At 54.3% G+C, this 21,087-nt stretch overlaps 1 protein-coding gene across 1 annotated transcript; it reads right to left on the minus strand.

Moving 5' to 3' along the window:
• Positions 1–1,386: 1,386 nt before the first annotated feature.
• Positions 1,387–19,214, minus strand: LOC116452683 (centrosome-associated protein CEP250-like). The gene is made up of 22 exons (XM_032127337.1): positions 19,116–19,214; positions 18,901–19,032; positions 18,481–18,624; positions 17,744–18,024; positions 16,386–16,545; positions 15,566–15,809; positions 14,815–14,969; positions 13,531–13,872; positions 12,984–13,109; positions 12,085–12,278; positions 10,659–10,786; positions 10,299–10,468; positions 9,384–9,563; positions 8,666–8,797; positions 8,246–8,389; positions 7,509–7,789; positions 6,151–6,310; positions 5,331–5,574; positions 4,580–4,734; positions 3,368–3,637; positions 2,731–2,859; positions 1,387–1,851 (listed from the first exon to the last, which is right to left on the minus strand). Exons 1-22 carry the CDS (start codon positions 19,212–19,214, stop codon positions 1,738–1,740), a joined length of 3,984 nt encoding a protein of 1,327 aa, XP_031983228.1. The 3' UTR covers positions 1,387–1,737.
• Between the last annotated feature and the right edge of the window lie 1,873 nt (positions 19,215–21,087).

Consider the following 21,087-nt stretch of genomic DNA (forward strand, 5'->3'; position numbering starts at 1 on the left):
GCTGCCATGCAGGTGACATCCACTGTCACCAACAACAGGACCACTTTTGCCACTAGTCAGAGTGAGCATGGATCATTACATTTTTTCCCACATGAGATATGGAACAGAAATCCCTGTAAATCGTGCCAAATCTTTCTGAATACGTACATACAAGCAAAGACACCTTGCACCAAATCTACCTTCTTGGATCCCTGGTGATCAGGGGCATGAAGTCTAGTGCTGTACCCCGGAGGACAGTGCTGAGTGCAGTCCTTTCTGACACCTTTGTTAGTCATCTGGGTGATGGGGCAGGCTGTGCCCTCCCACAAAAGCGGGGGAGTGGCTGATACGCCAGAGAGGAGTGCTGCCATCCAGAGGGATGACAGTTCAACGAGGGTGACAGTTCAATGACGAGTGCTGAGTCCTGTCCTTGGGGAGGAACAACCACAGGCACCCGTATCTGCTGGGGGCCACCCAGTTGGAAAACTAAAGTTTGGCAGGGTCCTGCTGGACACCAGGATGCCCATGAGCCAGAAATGTGCTCCTGCAGCAATGCAGAACAGCGTCCTGGGCTGCACTGGGAGCTGTGTCACAGCCGGCGGAGGGAGGGGATCCTTCCGCTCTGCTCCACACCAGTGAGGGCAGCCCTGGAGTGCTGGGCCCAGAGCTGGGCTGCCCAGTACAGGAGACAGGGACAGACTGGAGACAGTCCAGCACAGGGCCATCCAGGTGATGGAGGGACTGCAGCATCTCTGCCATGAGGAGAGGCTGAGAGAGCTGCGACTGCCCAGCCTGGAGCAGAGCAGGCTCAGGGCATCTCCTCCCTGTGGACAAATACCCGGGGGGAGGCTGCAGAGGGGATGGGGCCAGGGACAGCCCCAGGAGCCACGGGCACAGACTGACACATAGGAGGGGCCCTCCGAGCTCAGGACACACTTCTGCACTGGGAGGGTGGCCGAGCACTGGTGCAGGTGCCCGGGGAGGTGGTGGAGTCTCCATCCCTGGAGAGACTCAAAAGCCACCTGGACACATCCTGGGCAGCCGGCTCTGGGTGGCCCTGACGGAGCAGGGGGCTGGGCAAGGTGACCTCCAGAGGTGCCTCCAGCCTCCCCCAGCCTGAGATTCTGTGACTCGGAGAAAAAACAGGTTGCAGTTTCCTAAGGACAAATGGAAGAGCTCCACACATGGCAGGATTCTCCTGCCCTCACCAAAGTGGTTCATGTCACGTGTCTCCCATCTGCAGATTCCTCCCTGGAGTGAGGATGCCCCTCAAGGTCACTCCTTGAGGGTGACAGAAATATTTGAGCACGGTCACTGGTTTGGGTGAGAAGCATCAATCTTTAATTAATAATAGGTTTTGCTGGCTTGAATATAACTGCTTCCACGTTGCTTCAAATATAATGCACTATAGTGGAAGTTATAGTTCTCTGTACTGGGTAGTCAAGAACTCTGATAAAGATCTTTTCATTTAATCATGATCATAATAAACACTTTATTTTTCTATAAATATATCCTTCATCCTCTGGAACACAGTTGTAGAAAGGTTCAATTACACCTATTATCCTACAATCCTACAGTTACACCTGCAATCCTTTAAACATAACCTATGGACAAAATCTAAGGCTACGACTGCTGCAACGACTACACCTATTATCCTACAACCCTACAGCTACACCTGCAATCCTTTAAACATAAACTATGGACAAAATCTGAGGCTACAACTGCATCCAGCTGCACCCTGGCTCCTCTCTGACAAGCCTAGGAAGTAAGGAGGTCCTTGTGACTCAACGGGAGCATCTCCTGCCTGCTCCCTGCACAGCTCTCCAGGTTGTCCTGCCGGTCTCGGGCCAGCTGTGACTGCAGCAAGGACACCTGAAAGAGGCAGAAAGCCCAGCTCAGTCAAGCCCACGCGGGCAGGAGCATCCGCAGCCCCACGGTACCGGCTGTGGGGGCAGACACAGCCTCCAACTCCAGCCCTCACCAACACTCTGCCCCTGGGGAAGGGGAAAGGAACAGGCTCCCACACTGCCCCTGAACGGAGCTCAGATGATCAACAAGTCCAGTTCACGGCTGGCAAACCCTTCCCTCCTACAACCCTCAGCCACCACAGGTCTGGGAGAGAGAGTTCCAACAGGATTTAGGAACCCAGCTCTGATTCCCAAAGCACGCATTCGGGCCACTGACCCCTTTCTCCACGGGCTGTGCCTCAGCACGAGGGCTGCAGCTCCCCTGAGCTACTGGAGGACTCTTGTCTTTCAGAGGTTGATGCATTTTGCTGGTCAGACTGGGAGACAGGCAATGTAAAGTAGTGTGGGGGAACACTCTCCTAAAAGTTCTGATTCTCCTCCCTTCGTGTTCCACCTGCACGTTGGATGGGAGAAAGGGTCACAGAAACCTGTCAGCAAACATGGGGCAAAAGGACCTCTGGACATCAAGGCGAGGAGATCTCTGCTCAGAGACCCTCAATTGCACCAGACAACACTGGGGGCAAAGAGCTCTCGCTGGGGGCTGTGCAGGAGAGGCCAGCGTGTGTCCGGGGACACGGGGCCAGGGAGGGAGGCAGCGGAGTGAAGGTGCCTTTGTGAAAGCCATGGGCTGCCACAACAGAGAGAACAAACAAAAGGGTGCGCCCACAGCAGGGACAGGGAGAGGCAAGGAAACAAGCAGAGGACTCCAGAGCACTGCCTGGGCACACGTGTCATGCTCCAGAGGAGCCTGAGGCTCTGCAGAGGCAGCGAAAGCCCACTGTACCTCAAAAGTTCTCCTGAGCTCACGCTTCTCTGGCTTGTCTTTTGCTGCTGCTGCAACCTGGTCCCGCACACATTCCACACCCTTCCTGGAGCGCTCTGACAGCCGCTTCCCTTCTGCTCCAACAGCCTGCTGGGTATTCAGAGAGGAGATGATTCCCTTATTTCAAACACCACAAGAGCTGTCCCTCAGAAATCTCCATCTCGGGAAGCATCCTCGAAATTCCAGCAGTGCAGCTGCTCTTCAGCCCTCGCTACAGAACTCCGCTCACTTCAGTCCATCACTCTGCTCACCTGCTCCATTCCTTTCCACACCAAATCCAACCCCCACGTGTTGCCTCCCCTTGCCTGGGCACGGGAGAAGCAATTCCCCATGCCCAGCTTTTGGCCTGGAGCTGATTTGAACAGCAGCTCCAGAGCTGCATCAGTCGTTCCAGGCGTGCCAGCAAACAATCTGGCAGCCAGTGGTCTCTGGCTGGAGCCAGGCAGACACACAAGGCTGGCTGCCTGCTGCAGCCCGGGCTGCTTTGCCCAAGCAGGCCTAGACTGACAGGGATCTAGAATCCCACCTCTTCATGGGAAACTTCATTGGAATCACTGAGAGACGTTGACGTGGACTGAAGATCAATGCCAGTGCCTACCTGGAGACGAAGCCTTTCCTTCAGGATGTCCAAGTCTTTCTTCAGAGCCCCTTTGGAAATTTCACTCTTGCTCAGTGCAGCACACAGGACTTGAGCGGTCTCTTGCCATTCCTTCAAAGCAGCAGCCCCATGCTCCAACTGTTCCTGCTTGGCTTCCCTGTCCACTTCCAATTGTTGGGGGTTTTCCTTATGAGTTTGCATCTCCGGTGTATTCATTTCATTCTTCTTTTTCAGATCTCCCATCTGCTCCTCGTACAGTTCCCGTTCACGCTGCCAAAACAGGGAGGTCACTCATTCCCTCTCTGGGTTTGCTTTTCATACCAGATCGGGACTCCTGCCACAGGCAGGCAAAGGCTGCCCCTCTCTCTCTGCCTCTCGGGATGCCTCAGACCTTTGCTGGGGCCACCCTTGACGCTGAGTCTTTCCCAGCTCACTCAGCCCGTCCCAGCTCCCTTTCTGCCCTTCCCCGACCTCTTGCAGCTCCACTCGAGTGTTCCTTTGGGGAGCAGCTGCCAGAACTGCAGCCAGGATTCCAAGCCCATGCTAAGAAGGATTTAGGCAGTGCCTAAATGAGGATGTGCTCTCCATCAGGGAGAAAGGGAAGAGCAAACACCCCCAGCAATTCATTCCCTGCAGTTGGGCTGACAGGAGTGGTTTTTGAGCTCTCCTGTGTAGAGTTTCCATGGCACCATCCCCAAGAGCCCCACTGCCCTCTCTTGGAGCAGCAATGGCCACATCAGTCTGTCATTCTCTGCTGCCACTCAGGACGAGTTCTCCCCTTGTAGGCACACTTCCTTATCTGCATCAGCACTTTGCTTTTCTCTCTTTTCTCCCCACTGGCTGCTCTCTGATGGCCAAGGCCAAACACCTTTCTATTAACAGCAAACTTGGCCTTCTCACCCCTCGTTCCAGGTCCAGGTATTTGAAATCTGAACGTGGGTTTGGACACGAGGAATTGCCCAGACCATGCAATGTCCATAGAGCCAGTGTGGACATTGAGAACTACAGCTTGTAGGGCACAAAACTCCAGCATGGAGGAAAACCAGCAGCCTCAGCACTAACTGGCTTTGACATGACTACAACATCTTTTCCTCCTTATTCAGAAGAATGCAATTTGACAAGTTCAACTGCAAAGAGGTGCTCCTTAGAACTATTAACACAAGGGCCAAACATAGCTAGGAAATGGCCCTTCATGGCATCTGCCCTTCTCACCAGCACATCCTTCCTTTCCTTCTCCAGGCTCTCCAGTTTCCTCTGCAGAGGTGCCACCTCCTGATGAAGAGTCACAGCCTCTTCCTTCAGGGCAATGGCCTCTTTCTCCAGGGCAGTTTCTCGAGAGGTCTTCTGGTGTTCTGCCCTCCACATCGCTGCAGCAGGAAGGAGAAGGAGAATGAGAACAGCAAAGCAAAGGCAAACTGATGTGCATCCTGCAGGGACAACAGCACTGTCTCCTCGGCCTGCCTGTGTTTGCAGGCCCTAAGGCCACAAGGGCTTCCAAAGCTGACAGAAATGAAGGAGAAAAAAGCAGGAATCAAAGGGGTAAGGTTCAGAGGAACAGGAAAGTGTCTTTGCTCTTGGGCTTGTGCAGAGTGAGCAATCCAAGAGAGACAAAGGAGCGGGGATGCCTGTGCAGCCCTGCTCCAGAGAGGCCAATAGCCTGGAGGCTCTGGCAGGGCCTGGAGTTGGGGGGAATCGAGCTGAGGCATCCAGCTACAGCTCCTCAGCACAGACACAGCACCTGAAAGGCACCACCTGTGCACGGGATCAGCCATAGCACAGCCAGATGGCACTGCCAGCCACGGCATCTTTCTCGAGAAAACGCTTTCACTGGCACTGGATGGATAAATCTCCTGCTGGTTGTTCTTCCCCTCTGCCATCTCTGGGCACTTTTGCTCTGCACGGGATCAGAGATCCCTGCTGGCGAGACAGGATGGGGCAGTGGGTGCGAGAGGAGAAGCTCTACCTTGCTCACTTTCCTCCAACTCCTGCTGCAGCTCCTGGTTGCGAGCCTTCAGATGGTCTCTCTGAGCCTGCACCTCCCTCAGCTCCAGCTCCAAAGCCTTACACTGCGTGGCCATGGCCTCTGCTCTTTCCTCAGAGCTCTGGAGCCTCACACGCAGCTCAGACACCTCAGTTTCCAGCTCCTGCTTCTCCTGAGCAGGCTGGAGAGCCGCCTTCTCGATCACTGCTTCCAGCTCAGCCTGGATCTGGAAGATGGATGCACAGAGCCTCAGGGACAGGGCTGCTCCTGAGGCAGCAGAGCAGGCAGTAGAGCAAGCAACAAAGGAGAAATGACTTCAGGCAAAACCATGCCCAAAACAGAAGGCACAGAGCCAAGGATTCCAATGGAAACAAATGTCCTGAAAACAGGGAAAGGGAGCCAATGGGCATCCTTGAGGCTGCAGCTCTCAACACCGGCTGAACTGGCTGCGGTGGAAGTGCCCTCCCCAGCCTGCCATAGCCACGTCTGTGTGCCCACATTGCTCGGTGCCCAGCACAGGCACCAACTCCATCTGGGACAACACTGCTAACAGAGGGATGGAGAAGCTCCAAAGGAGTCTGCTGCTGCTTCTCCTCCCACATTTCCTGCTGGGACCCGGGAGAGAACGGGGGAAAACATCGGCAGCAGACACCAGATCCAGCCTTGGCCTGTGGGTGCAGCAGCACCCCGGGGCAGAACACGGCAGCAGTGGATGCTGCTGGGAGGGGAAAGCAGTTGGGGCCTCCAAGCCAAAAGTGATGATGTGTGTCCCAGGAGAAGAGGATGCCAGGGCACAGATTACCTGGGTGTTGAGCTCCAGCAGTTGTCTTCTAAGCTCAGAACACAGCTGCTCGGACTCCTGAAGCACAGAATGCAGATGACACACCTGATTGTTCAGTGCCTGGTTCTTTTCTTCCAGTGTTCTGAGGCACAGGTTCTTTTCCTCCAGAGACAGAATCAGCCTAAAAGGGAAGCATGCAACTCATTACTACACGGTATCACATTTTAGGAACTCTTAGGACTTGCACCACCTCGGGGAAAACTGCTCTGTCTGATGAGGTTTGTCTAAACAACGTGGCTGTTTGTTTGTTCCCCGTGCAGTCACAGCCCAGCATGTGCCCACTCTGCTTTTATTCATGAAAGAATGGGGAGTTCCTGCCTACATGTCCTACCTTCTTCTTGAGATGGGAATGTGAATGCAGACCTAACAAAGTCTTGCAATGAAGAGATTAGGGGAGAGGAAGAGTTTTCTTCTGACTACCCAGGCTCCAAGGGGGAAAGGTTTGGTCAACATGGAAGAGACATTTCCTTGCCCCATCTTGTATGTCCAGGTAGGAGGAGCAGCACCCTACAGCCAGCGGATCTCGGGGAAGTTCCCTAAGATTTACCAGCACCCATCCTACTTCCAGCTGGAGAAACACAGGCCGATAGCAGAAGTGGCAACAGAGCCTTGGAGCACAACCTGATGGAAGATGCAGCAACCTGCAGGCAAGCAAGAGTGCCCTGCCTTTTCTTTGTCTTCTTCTTGGAAGAAGAATCCTGCGGCACTGAAGACCGGCAGGACTTGGTCAGCTGGAGGAGCCCCGCCAACCTTGGTCTTGTTTCTTGCATTCTTTGCACAGTCAGTATTGCCTGTGACTCTGGAGGGTGGCAGGGACCCTGCTTGAGCCCCTCCAGGCACCTGGGGGCATTTTCTGAGGAACGATGCAACAGAGACATTCTTGGTTCTTGGGTGCCTTTGAGGGGAATCTGGCCTAGGTCAGCAATCAGGGCCTTGAGATGGTTCTGCCAAGCAAAGGCATCAGGCTGCCAGGCTGATCCAGATGCCAAAGGCTTCAAGTTACAGGACCCAAGGCGGAGCTGCTGGATGTGTCCAGCTCCTTACACTGCAGCTTGGGCAGTGTTAGCACACCCACCTCACAACAGAACACACCCCCAGAGGGAAAGAGCTACTCCAAAAGCCTTTGTCTTCAGAAAAACTCTAACTGAAGGCTTGAAAGAAAAGAGAATGAAACACAACATCCAGACAACGAGACGCATCTGCACGGAGAGTTCAGAACTCTGCCACGTAGGAGATGCTGCCAGAGCCCCTGGCAGGTGCAAAGATGGCAAAGAGGGAATCCATTCCCACAAGGCAGAGTCCCACAGGCTTTCATTTACCTGGCTTTTTCCTTCTCTAGGGCGTCCAAGGAAGCCCAAAATCCTGAATTTTGGCGTGCCACTTCTTCCCAGTGACTCCCTTCCAGCTCCAAGTTCTTCAGGTGCACTTGCAGCTCCTTGTTCTGATGTTCTGCCTCCTCCAGCATCTTCTGGAGGTGCTCAACCTCCAACAGCTTCTGCCTTGACTGCTCCTGGGCCCAGCTCACATCTTGCTGGGCTCTCTGAACAATCGTTGCCTGGGACTCTCTGGAGGCTGCCAGCTGAGATGTCAACTCTCCCACCTCCAGTCAAACAGAACAAAACAGTCAGAGGTTACAGCCACAGCCTGTCACTGCCAGCCACAGCAGAGGCTGTGAGAAAAGGCAAAGGCCAACTTTCCATTTCTCCCTGTCCTCAGAGCACCAGATTCACAATGCATACACACAACTTGTTTCAATCTCTACGTGGCCCACCAAGGGCACCTGAAAAAGCACCTCCCACACCAAGGCTAGCAAGAAGAGGCCAGCAGGAATCCATGCTGATGGTTGCTGGCCAACAGCCCAGAGGACTAGCCCAGCTGTCCAGGGCAGCAGCTGAGATTCAGCAGAGCACTGAGGGTCCTGCAGAGCAGCTGCCAAGGAGCCCAGAGCACGAGGCAGCCCCAGGGACCACCCCAGCAGCTGCTGCTCTGCCATGGAAAAGCAAGAAGGGCACAGACCCCCTGCTGGATGCTGCAGTGCCACTGCTGTTTCACTCACCTGCTTTTGTAGAGCCTCCCTCTGCTCGAGGAGGACATTCATTTCCTCTTTGATGCCTCGTAGTTCTTCCTCGTGCCTCTTCTGCGCTGCCTGGATTTCCCTCCGAGCTTCCTGCAGCTCAGCTTGCAGCTTTGCCTCGATGGTCTGGCAACAAAATGCAGAGCAACTTCCTGGGACCTGCCCTCAGGCTCAGCTTTTCCCACTTGCTGTCTCAAAATCCCATTCCTTCAGCGACTTCTTTTGGCTTCTCTACCCAGCTCTGCTTCCATTGCAAGCCTTCCTTCCCGGGCCTGAGCTCTGGAGCTTGCCAGGCTCTGTGCTGCCAGGGCCTGAAGCAGCCCTTGCCTCCTCACTCCCAGTACCTGCCTTTTGTGCCCCTGCCACTGCCCTGCACTCTGTTCCCTGCCTGCTCAGACTTACCTGCCCCTTCTCTTGCTGCTCTTTCACCTCCTGCCTGAGCTGCTGCACCTGCTGGCAGGCTCGGCTTAGCTGTCCCCGAGTTTGGAGCAGTGTCTCTGATAAAGAATTCACCTTCTGCTTTTCCAGCAGGACCTGCACAGAAGGAAAGAGCAGAGGGCTTGACACTTGCCCTGCAAACTCTGTGTGCCAAGAGGCAAAGACTGATGGGCTCACGCGCTCTCAGAGCACTCGGCTGCTGCTCCCCTGGGCCACTGTCTGCCCTGGGGGGGACCCAGCTTCCCAGGAAGTGACTTAGAACACAGCCCAGGAGACATCTCTGGGTTGCTGTTCAGAAATACTCCAGGCGAGTCTTTAAAAAGATTTTTCTCTTGTCAGCGTTCCTGCTGCGCCCTCCCTGTGCCCACAAAAGAAAAGTCCTACAAACTCCGTTTGGCTATGGACACCGACCAGTACACACCAAAAGAGGACCCGTAAGAGAACAGTGCAGATCCTCCAAGGTAAGTCTTGGAAAAACAGAGCACAAGAGCAGCACAAAAATCCCAACGGAAAGCTGATGTTTCTGCCTGGCTTCCTAGGAGAGGGCCCTGTTCACCTTTCACCTCCCCAAATTCAATGGAGAAGACATGGAGGGCATGCTCCACACAGCCCCATAGCCTGCCATCTCCCACAGCTCCAGCCTTGCAAAAAATCACACCAATTCTCCTTGCACAATCATTACCTCTCGCTTCGCATTTTCAAATCTAGTTCGTTCCTCTTCTCTTTGAGCCTGCAGGGTGGCAACTTTCTGCCTCATCTCAAATAGCACCTTCTCGTGCTCCTGCTCTCTCTCTGCCTTCTCTTTTCCCCATTGCTGCAGCGTCTCCTGCATCTCTGCATGGTGCCTTTCCCGCTCACTTGCCTGAGGAAGGGAGGAAAAATCTTCAAGTTGCAGTCCCCAGGCAAGCTCCTCGCTGAGAAACGTGAAGCTTCATCCCTCCCACAAACCCCAACCTGAAAAGACAACAGCACTGGCTCTCTGCTCTCCAGAAACCGTGTCCTGTCAGGGAATTTAAAAGGAGGCTCAGCAGGTGCAAGAATCACAGAACCATGGAATCATTTCTGTTGGGAAAGACCTGCACCAGCATTGAGTCCAACCATTCAGAAAAGGAGGTGTCACCTTCTGGCACCCTGATGCCCCAGTCAGAAGGACTGAAGGACCGGGGCCTGTTCCATTTGCTTCCAGCCCAAAGCTAATCCCTCTGTCCACCGTGGGAGCACAGCAAGACAGGAACCGAGTTCCCACGCCTGCAGCCAGCAGCACTGTTGGCATCTGCTCCACGCTGGCATCTGCTCTGTGGCAGGTGGGACTCGGGGAAGATCCTGCCCTGGGCTGCCACGCTTTGGGTGGGCACTGCCCAAGCTGCTCTGGAACTCGTCTTACGCCCTCACGGAAGCCGTGGCTGCATTTAGTGGCCCAGCACCATCCTGGGGGTCTTCACGCGCCTCCGAGTCCGAGCTGCCGCCTCTCCTGCCCGGCCCAGCAGCGGGAGGCCTCTGGCAGAGGATTGCTGCCCTTTCACACCCTCAGGCTCTGCTGGTGCTAAACCAGCCCCCAGGGCCGGCTTGGACAATTCAGAAGCCTATTGTCACCTACCAGGTCTTGCAGGAGCTTGTTTATTTCCACCTGCTGAGCAGTTCCCTGAAGCCTGAGGCTTTCCTGACACTGCTGCTCTGCCTGCAAGAGCTGTTGCGCTGTGTCTTCCTGCTCCTGCTTCCTGAGAGCTCTCTCTGCTTCCAGCTCACGTTGGAGGCACTGCACTTCTCCTGCAAACATGACCAACAGCAAGATTCAGAGTCTTTACTGCCTTTACTGACTCAGGCCCTTCCAGTGTCGGCGTAGGAGGGCCCTGCCTCCAGCCCCACCGCTCCTCAGAAGCCCTGCAGACAGAGGAGGCTTTACAGCAGCTTCTCTAGGCAGGGGCGGCACCACAAACAAAGCACACGAGGTTCTCACCTTGTAGCGCCTCCTTGGCCTGTGTGACTGTGAGCACTTGAGCCTCCAGATGGCTGCTGGTGATCTCCAGCTGAGATATCTGCTGCTGAGCAGCAAACAGGCTGGATTCCAGGCTCTCCTTCGCTGACCTACAGGTTGCAAATACGGAGAGACATGAGCTGCTCGCTCCTGACACTCCCAGGCAGTTATTCCAGGACAACGTGGCTCAAGGTCCCCAGGCCTGAGAATGCCAAATGGCTCGCATGGAAACTTGTACAGAGAAGGCCCATTTGTGCCATTTCAATAGCAAAGCAGGGCCCTCTGAGGGAGTGCCCAGGCCTTCCTTATGGCCTGGCACAGCACAGACAGCCCAGCCCAACGTGACCTCAACAGCCGAACCTTCAGCTGCTGTTCCTGACCTATGACCCTGGCTAGCTGTGCCCACACAGGCTGGGCCGACGAGCAAAAGCCCAGCCTCTGCTCACAGCCCTTCTCTCATCAGCACTTCCAAGCTGCTCTGCAGGGGGACAGAACAGACTCTCGTCCTGGCTCACCCCTGACTTGTTAACTCTCTTCATCATGGACATAAAGGTACATAATTTTCCAGACACCCTGTATTTAAGAGACTTCAAGAACTACTTTGCATGATACAGTAAAATCTCATGGTCATGGCAGCACTTGTAAAAATTCAGAACACTATGTTGTCTGAACAACAACTACCTGAATGCAGAGACTGCAGTTTAAGCTTCTGCACAGTCAAGGACTAGACTTGCCACCTTTATTTTAGTGTTGCCAGCTAAGCAGGCAGTAGCCCAAGTCTTGTCCTTCTTTGGAGAGTGAGAGGGACCATCCAAAAGGACCTTGGCAGGTTTGACAGGTGGGTGCCCATCAACCCTCAGCAAGAATCCCCAGGGGCTGTCAACAATTCCAAAGAGGTTTCCCTGCTGCTCTCTAACCAGCTCTAGGTCCTGCCTCACACTTCTCAAGAGTGTGCTTGGAAGCTGAAGGCCCTCAGCATTTTCAGCAGGAGCCTCTGGCTTCCCCCTGAATGGCAGCGTGCTACTGCCAACATCCCAAGGTCAGAGCCTGGAATTCTGAAGATGAAGCTTCAGTTCTGAAGATCAGGATTGTGTCAAGCTACTTAGGAAGGAAAGAGGGATGTTCAATGCCCAGAACAAGGAACTAAACCCAAGAGAAACTTGAGGTTTCACTCAACAGCTGCATGGTTTAACTACTACTCAATTCAGGGCCGGGTGGCTTGCTTTTGACTTCCCACACGAGTGTGCTGGGCGGCACAAACAGAAGCCCAAGGCTCACGACAGCTTTGCTGGCTTTAGATGTCAGAAAAATAACCTTCACATTGTGGCATATTTCTTTTTCTTGAGACTTCCATTTTCTGTCCATGCAAGGTAAAAGCATCCGGAAAGGGTCTCCTCCCTGCCTTTACCTGGTCTCTGCCAGCTGCTTGGAAAGGTCTTGTTTGTGACACTCCATGGCTGCCAGTCGGCCCTCAAGGGCAGCCTTCTCCTGGCCCAGCAGCTCCTTCTCTCTGCACACCTGGGCCAGTGCGTGCCCTTGGCCAGAGGATTCCTGGTGCAGCTGCTCCAGAGCCCTGCTCGACGACTCTTGCTCCTGGGAAACCTGGAAGCAGGACAAGGTACAGCTCAAGCCCTTCCTCAGGAGCCCTGTGCAGAGCCAGCCAGTGCCACCTCGCAGGCAGCCAGAGGACAGGGAGCTCCTGTGCTCTGGGCTCAAAGTTTCACAGCATCTGCCCTCTGCAGCTCCCATACCCTGGGCTGCCAAAAGCCTCTGGCACTGTTTCCTTGGAAGTGCTGTGTCAGGCCCTGCTGGCTTGCCTGGCACCAGATTGCTCCTTCCCGAAAAACATCCCTGCCCCAAATTCTGTGTGCTCACCCAAAAATACTGCATCTTCCACAACTGCCAATACACTTTACTCTAAGCACCAGCAGTGCAGCTGCTGTTCAGCCCTCGCTACAAAACTCTGCTCACTTCAGTCCATCACTCTGCTCACCCCCACGTGTTGCCTCCCCTTGCCTGGGCACGGGAGAAGCAGATCCCCATGCCCAGCTTTTGGCCTGGAGCTGATCTGAACAGCAAGCTCCTGCACGGCCAGCCCAGGGACAGGGAGCAAACTCTCCCTCTCCCAAAGTTCTGAGCATTCCACATGGGAGTAGAGCACAATGTGGGCAACAAAGCCCAGGGGGAGAATGAGCCTTCAAGCACTGCTGAGGCCTTGAAACTCCTCCAACTCTTCTTTCCTGGCACCATGGGCTTGTGTTCCAGAGGAGCCTGAGGCTCTGCAGAAGCAATGAAAGCCCACTTTACCTCAAAAGTTCTCCTGAGCTCACGCTTCTCTGGCTTGTCTTTTGCTGCTGCTGCAACCTGGTCCCGCACACATTCCACACCCTTCCTGGAGCGCTCTGACAGCCGCTTCCCTTCTGCTCCAACAGCCTGCTGGGTATTCAGAGAGGAGATGATTCCCTTATTTCAAACACCACAAGAGCTGTCCCTCAGAAATCTCCATCTCGGGAAGCATCCTTGAAACTCCAGCAGTGCAGCTGCTCTTCAGCCCTTGCTACAGAACTCTGCTCACTTCAGTCCATCACTCTGCTCACCTGCTCCATTCCTTTCCACACCAAATCCAACTCCCCTTGCCTGGGCACGGGAGAAGCAATTCCCCATGCCCAGCTTTTGGCCTGGAGCTGATTTGAACAGCACCTCCAGAGCTGCATCAGTCGTTCCAGGCGTGCCAGCAAACAATCTGGCAGCCAATGGTCTCTGGCTGGAGCCAGGCAGACACACAAGGCTGCCTGCTGCAGCCCGGGCTGCTTTGCCCAAGCAGGCCTAGACTGACAGGGATCTAGAATCCCACCTCTTCATGGGAAACTTCATTGGAATCACTGAGAGACGTTGACGTGGACTGAAGATCAATGCCAGTGCCTACCTGGAGACGAATCCTTTCCTTCAGGATGTCCAAGTCTTTCTTCAGAGCCCCTTTGGAAATTTCACTCTTGCTCAGTGCAGCACACAGGACTTGAGCGGTCTCTTGCCATTCCTTCAAAGCAGCAGCCCCATGCTCCAACTGTTCCTGCTTGGCTTCCCTGTCCACTTCCAATTGTTGGGGGTTTTCCTTATGAGTTTGCATCTCCGGTGTATTCATTTCATTCTTCTTTTTCAGATCTCCCATCTGCTCCTCGTACAGTTCCCGTTCACGCTGCCAAAACAGGGAGGTCACTCATTCCCTCTCTGGGTTTGCTTTTCATACCAGATCGGGACTCCTGCCACAGGCAGGCAAAGGCTGCCCCTCTCTCTCTGCCTCTCGGGATGCCTCAGACCTTTGCTGGGGCCACCCTTGACGCTGAGTCTTTCCCAGCTCACTCAGCCCGTCCCAGCTCCCTTTCTGCCCTTCCCCGACCTCTTGCAGCTCCACTCGAGTGTTCCTTTGGGGAGCAGCTGCCAGAACTGCAGCCAGGATTCCAAGCCCATGCTAAGAAGGATTTAGGCAGTGCCTAAATGAGGATGTGCTCTCCATCAGGGAGAAAGGGAAGAGCAAACACCCCCAGCAATTCATTCCCTGCAGTTGGGCTGACAGGAGTGGTTTTTGAGCTCTCCTGTGTAGAGTTTCCATGGCACCATCCCCAAGAGCCCCACTGCCCTCTCTTGGAGCAGCAATGGCCACATCAGTCTGTCATTCTCTGCTGCCACTCAGGACGAGTTCTCCCCTTGCAGGCACATGTCCTTATCTGCATCAGCACTTTGCTTTTCTCTCTTTTCTCCCCACTGGCTGCTCTCTGATGGCCAAGGCCAAACACCTTTCTATTAACAGCAAATTTGGCCTTCTCACCCCTCGTTCCAGGTCCAGGTATTTGAAATCTGAACGTGGGTTTGGACACGAGGAATTGCCCAGACCATGCAATGTCCATAGAGCCAGTGTGGACATTGAGAACTACAGCTTGTAGGGCACAAAACTCCAGCATGGAGGAAAACCAGCAGCCTCAGCACTAACTGGCTTTGACATGACTACAACATCTTTTCCTCCTTATTCAGAAGAATGCAATTTGACAAGTTCAACTGCAAAGAGGTGCTCCTTAGAACTATTAACACAAGGGCCAAACATAGCTAGGAAATGGCCCTTCATGGCATCTGTCCTTCTCACCAGCACATCCTTCCTTTCCTTCTCCAGGCTCTCCAGTTTCCTCTGCAGAGGTGCCACCTCCTGATGAAGAGTCACAGCCTCTTCCTTCAGGGCAATGGCCTCTTTCTCCAGGGCAGTTTCTCGAGAGGTCTTCTGGTGTTCTGCCCTCCACATCGCTGCAGCAGGAAGGAGAAGGAGAATGAGAACAGCAAAGCAAAGGCAAACTGATGTGCATCCTGCAGGGACAACAGCACTGTCTTCTCGGCCTGCCTGTGTTTGCAGGCCCTAAGGCCACAAGGGCTTCCAAAGCTGACAGAAATGAAGGAGAAAAAAGCAGGAATCAAAGGGGCAAGGTTCAGAGGAATAGGAAAGTGTCTTTGCTCTTGGGCTTGTGCAGAGTGAGCAATCCAAGAGAGACAAAGGAGCGGGGATGCCTGTGCAGCCCTGCTCCAGAGAGGCCAATAGCCTGGAGGCTCTGGCAGGGCCTGGAGTTGGGGGGAATCGAGCTGAGGCATCCAGCTACAGCTCCTCAGCACAGACACAGCACCTGAAAGGCACCACCTGTGCACGGGATCAGCCATAGCACAGCCAGATGGCACTGCCAGCCACGGCATCTTTCTCGAGAAAACGCTTTCACTGGCACTGGATGGATAAATCTCCTGCTGGTTGTTCTTCCCCTCTGCCATCTCTGGGCACTTTTGCTCTGCACGGGATCAGAGATCCCTGCTGGCGAGACAGGATGGGGCAGTGGGTGCGAGAGGAGAAGCTCTACCTTGCTCACTTTCCTCCAACTCCTGCTGCAGCTCCTGGTTGCGAGCCTTCAGATGGTCTCTCTGAGCCTGCACCTCCCTCAGCTCCAGCTCCAAAGCCTTACACTGCGTGGCCATGGCCTCTGCTCTTTCCTCAGAGCTCTGGAGCCTCACACGCAGCTCAGACACCTCAGTTTCCAGCTCCTGCTTCTCCTGAGCAGGCTGGAGAGCCGCCTTCTCGATCACTGCTTCCAGCTCAGCCTGGATCTGGAAGATGGATGCACAGAGCCTCAGGGACAGGGCTGCTCCTGAGGCAGCAGAGCAGGCAGTAGAGCAAGCAACAAAGGAGAAATGACTTCAGGCAAAACCATGCCCAAAACAGAAGGCACAGAGCCAAGGATTCCAATGGAAACAAATGTCCTGAAAACAGGGAAAGGGAGCCAATGGGCATCCTTGAGGCTGCAGCTCTCAACACCGGCTGAACTGGCTGCGGTGGAAGTGCCCTCCCCAGCCTGCCATAGCCACGTCTGTGTGCCCACATTGCTCGGTGCCCAGCACAGGAACCAACTCCATCTGGGACAACACTGCTAACAGAGGGATGGAGAAGCTCCAAAGGAGTCTGCTGCTGCTTCTCCTCCCACATTTCCTGCTGGGACCCGGGAGAGAACGGGGGAAAACATCGGCAGCAGACACCAGATCCAGCCTTGGCCTGTGGGTGCAGCAGCACCCCGGGGCAGAACACGGCAGCAGTGGATGCTGCTGGGAGGGGAAAGCAGTTGGGGCCTCCAAGCCAAAGGTGATGATGTGTGTCCCTGGAGAAGAGGATGCCAGGGCACAGATTACCTGGGTGTTGAGCTCCAGCAGTTGTCTTCTAAGCTCAGAACACAGCTGCTCGGACTCCTGAAGCACAGAATGCAGATGACACACCTGATTGTTCAGTGCCTGGTTCTTTTCTTCCAGTGTTCTGAGGCACAGGTTCTTTTCCTCCAGAGACAGAATCAGCCTAAAAGGGAAGCATGCAACTCATTACTACACGGTATCACATTTTAGGAACTCTTAGGACTTGCACCACCTCGGGGAAAACTGCTCTGTCTGATGAGGTTTGTCTAAACAACGTGGCTGTTTGTTTGTTCCCCGTGCAGTCACAGCCCAGCATGTGCCCACTCTGCTTTTATTCATGAAAGAATGGGGAGTTCCTGCCTACATGTCCTACCTTCTTCTTGAGATGGGAATGTGAATGCAGACCTAACAAAGTCTTGCAATGAAGAGATTAGGGGAGAGGAAGAGTTTTCTTCTGACTACCCAGGCTCCAAGGGGGAAAGGTTTGGTCAACATGGAAGAGACATTTCCTTGCCCCATCTTGTATGTCCAGGTAGGAGGAGCAGCACCCTACAGCCAGCGGATCTCGGGGAAGTTCCCTAAGATTTACCAGCACCCATCCTACTTCCAGCTGGAGAAACACAGGCCGATAGCAGAAGTGGCAACAGAGCCTTGGAGCACAACCTGATGGAAGATGCAGCAACCTGCAGGCAAGCAAGAGTGCCCTGCCTTTTCTTTGTCTTCTTCTTGGAAGAAGAATCCTGCGGCACTGAAGACCGGCAGGACTTGGTCAGCTGGAGGAGCCCCGCCAACCTTGGTCTTGTTTCTTGCATTCTTTGCACAGTCAGTATTGCCTGTGACTCTGGAGGGTGGCAGGGACCCTGCTTGAGCCCCTCCAGGCACCTGGGGGCATTTTCTGAGGAACAATGCAACAGAGACATTCTTGGTTCTTGGGTGCCTTTGAGGGGAATCTGGCCTAGGTCAGCAATCAGGGCCTTGAGATGGTTCTGCCAAGCAAAGGCATCAGGCTGCCAGGCTGATCCAGATGCCAAAGGCTTCAAGTTACAGGACCCAAGGCGGAGCTGCTGGATGTGTCCAGCTCCTTACACTGCAGCTTGGGCAGTGTTAGCACACCCACCTCACAACAGAACACACCCCTAGAGGGAAAGAGCTACTCCAAAAGCCTTTGTCTTCAGAAAAACTCTAACTGAAGGCTTGAAAGAAAAGAAAATGAAACACAACATCCAGACAACGAGACGCGTCTGCACGGAGAGTTCAGAACTCTGCCACGTAGGAGATGCTGCCAGAGCCCCTGGCAGGTGCAAAGATGGCAAAGAGGGAATCCATTCCCACAAGGCAGAGTCCCACAGGCTTTCATTTACCTGGCTTTTTCCTTCTCTAGGGCGTCCAAGGAAGCCCGAAATCCTGAATTTTGGCGTGCCACTTCTTCCCAGTGACTCCCTTCCAGCTCCAAGTTCTTCAGGTGCACTTGCAGCTCCTTGTTCTGATGTTCTGCCTCCTCCAGCATCTTCTGGAGGTGCTCAACCTCTAACAGCTTCTGCCTTGACTGCTCCTGGGCCCAGCTCACATCTTGCTGGGCTCTCTGAACAATCGTTGCCTGGGACTCTCTGGAGGCTGCCAGCTGAGATGTCAACTCTCCCACCTCCAGTCAAACAGAACAAAGCAGTCAGAGGCTACAGCCACAGCCTGTCACTGCCAGCCACAGCAGAGGCTGTGAGAAAAGGCACAGGCCAACTTTCCATTTCTCCCTGTCCTCAGAGCACCAGATTCACAATGCATACACACAACTTGTTTCAATCTCTACGTGGCCCACCAAGGGCACCTGAAAAAGCACCTCCCACACCAAGGCTAGCAAGAAGAGGCCAGCAGGAATCCATGCTGATGGTTGCTGGCCAACAGCCCAGAGGACTAGCCCAGCTGTCCAGGGCAGCAGCTGAGATTCAGCAGAGCACTGAGGGTCCTGCAGAGCAGCTGCCAAGGAGCCCAGAGCACGAGGCAGCCCCAGGGACCACCCCAGCAGCTGCTGCTCTGCCATGGAAAAGCAAGAAGGGCACAGACCCCCTGCTGGATGCTGCAGTGCCACTGCTGTTTCACTCACCTGCTTTTGTAGAGCCTCCCTCTGCTCAAGGAGGAGATTCATTTCCTCTTTGATGCCTCGTAGTTCTTCCTTGTGCCTCTTCTGCGCTGCCTGGATTTCCCTCCGAGCTTCCTGCAGCTCAGCTTGCAGCTTTGCCTCGATGGTCTGGCAACAAAATGCAGAGCAACTTCCTGGGACCTGCCCTCAGGCTCAGCTTTTCCCACTTGCTGTCTCAAAATCCCATTCCTTCAGCGACTTCTTTTGGCTTCTCTACCCAGCTCTGCTTCCATTGCAAGCCTTCTTTCCCGGGCCTGAGCTCTGGAGCTTGCCAGGCTCTGTGCTGCCAGGGCCTGAAGCAGCCCTTGCCTCCTCACTCCCAGTACCTGCCTTTTGTGCCCCTGCCACTGCCCTGCACTCTGTTCCCTGCCTGCTCAGACTTACCTGCCCCTTCTCTTGCTGCTCTTTCACCTCCTGCCTGAGCTGCTGCACCTGCTGGCAGGCTAGGCTTAGCTGTCCCCGAGTTTGGAGCAGTGTCTCTGATAAAGAATTCACCTTCTGCTTTTCCAGCAGGACCTGCACAGAAGGAAAGAGCAGAGGGCTTGACACTTGCCCTGCAAACTCTGTGTGCCAAGAGGCAAAGACTGATGGGCTCACGCGCTCTCAGAGCACTCGGCTGCTGCTCCCCTGGGCCACTGTCTGCCCTGGGGGGGACCCAGCTTCCCAGGAAGTGACTTAGAACACAGCCCAGGAGACATCTCTGGGTTGCTGTTCAGAAATACTCCAGGCGAGTCTTTAAAAAGATTTTTCTCTTGTCAGTGTTCCTGCTGCGCCCTCCCTGTGCCCACAAAAGAAAAGTCCTACAAACTCCGTTTGGCTATGGACACCGACCAGTACACACCAAAAGAGGACCCGTAAGAGAACAGTGCAGATCCTCCGAGGTAAGTCTTGGAAAAACAGAGCACAAGAGCAGCACAAAAATCCCAACGGAAAGCTGATGTTTCTGCCTGGCTTCCTAGGAGAGGGCTCATTCCTGGGCCCAAAGATAGCCCTGTTCACCTTTCACCTCCCCAAATTCAATGGAGAAGACATGGAGGGCATGCTCCACACAGCCCCATAGCCTGCCATCTCCCACAGCTCCAGCCTTGCAAAAAATCACACCAGTTCTCCTTGCACAATCCCGTACCAACAAAATGTCTATCAGGATCTATTCCGGTGCTGGACATTTCCAGGGTGGTTGAGGAAAGCAATTTTGCTTGCTGAAGCAAGTGAAAATTCACAGGATTTCTCCTTCTCGGACAAAACCCACAGCAAAGTGTCCCCTCCTCCAGTGTGCAAAGCAGCTCTCTGCAACGAGGGCATGCCTGGCAGGGAAACGGCTCTTGTGGTGAGCAGTCCTTTAGTGACTGATGGCAGTCTGGCTGATGTGGCCAAAGCAGACTCTATTTGTGCAGCAGTTCACACCAACAATACCATTTCCTTGTCTTACACAAAGAAGGTGTCTCATGGCCCTTGCTGGTATTCAAGCCTGAAGACTACACTGTGGTTTTGAGCTTTTGTCTTCAAAAGCAAAGCCTCTGCTGTGTCTTTGCCAAACCTACCACATACTCCAGAACTGAGACTGTCTGACAGAGACCATCAGAAACAAACCCTTCTCTCACAGCTCTCCTGTAACACCCAATCCAAACCTCCCCTGGCACACTTGGGGCCGTTTCCTCTTGTCCTGTCCCTTGCTCCCTGGGAGCACAGACCAACCCTCACCTGGCTGCACCTTCCTGTCACAGGGAGTTGGAGAGAGCGAGAAGGTGCCCCCTGAGCCTCCTTTTCTCCAGGCTCAGCGCCCCCCAGCTCCCTCAGCCGCTCCTTGTCACACCTGTGCTCCAGACCCTTCCCCAGCTCCGTTCCCTGTTTTAGAGGCTCTGGGGCTGCCCAAAGTAACACATTTTGCAGAAGCATGTAACCCTTTGCTGATGAACATGCATATGCCTGGCTAATAAATGCGTGTGCCATCTTGAGCCAGGTGTGCACAGCAGTGTCCCTCTCTTCTGCTGCCAGAAACAGCATCTGGCCTGATCTGGCTGGCACAACTGCCACTCTCACAGGTGCTGCCTAGGAATAAGGTGTCCAGAGCCACGGTAACATCACGCCCCTCTTGCTCCAGCAGCTCCCTCTGAAGCTGCAATTCCTCCAGTGCCTGCCGGTTGACTTCCAGCTCCCTCTGCAGTGATGGGTCTTCTCCCTCGAGTGCACCAAGTCCTCCACTGTACAAGAAGGGGCAAGACAAGTTTTCAATGGAAAACCAGCCTCATTTCCAAAACCAACCTCCATCCTGTCCTGCTGCACCGCCTCTTCCGCCTGGGCTGACGCTTCCTTCAGCTGCTTGGTGTTCTTCTGGCGCAGACTCAAGGCTCCTGCCGCCGGGATTCCAGTGCATTGCTGCAGCTTTTCCTTGGACTTCTCAAGGTTTTCACAGTCACTGCAGAGACAAGGCTCAGTCAGAAGAAGGAAGAGGCCTGCAGAGCCATCGATCCCATTTTCAGCCCTCCACGATGGAGCTGGGGGCAGTGGGCTAAGGAAGACCTTGCTCTTTCCCTCCCAAGGAAATCCTCCAGAGGCAAAGGGAAAGGAAGG

This window comes from Corvus moneduloides, chromosome 17 (genome assembly GCF_009650955.1).
Source record: "Corvus moneduloides isolate bCorMon1 chromosome 17, bCorMon1.pri, whole genome shotgun sequence".
NCBI lineage: Eukaryota > Metazoa > Chordata > Aves > Passeriformes > Corvidae > Corvus > Corvus moneduloides.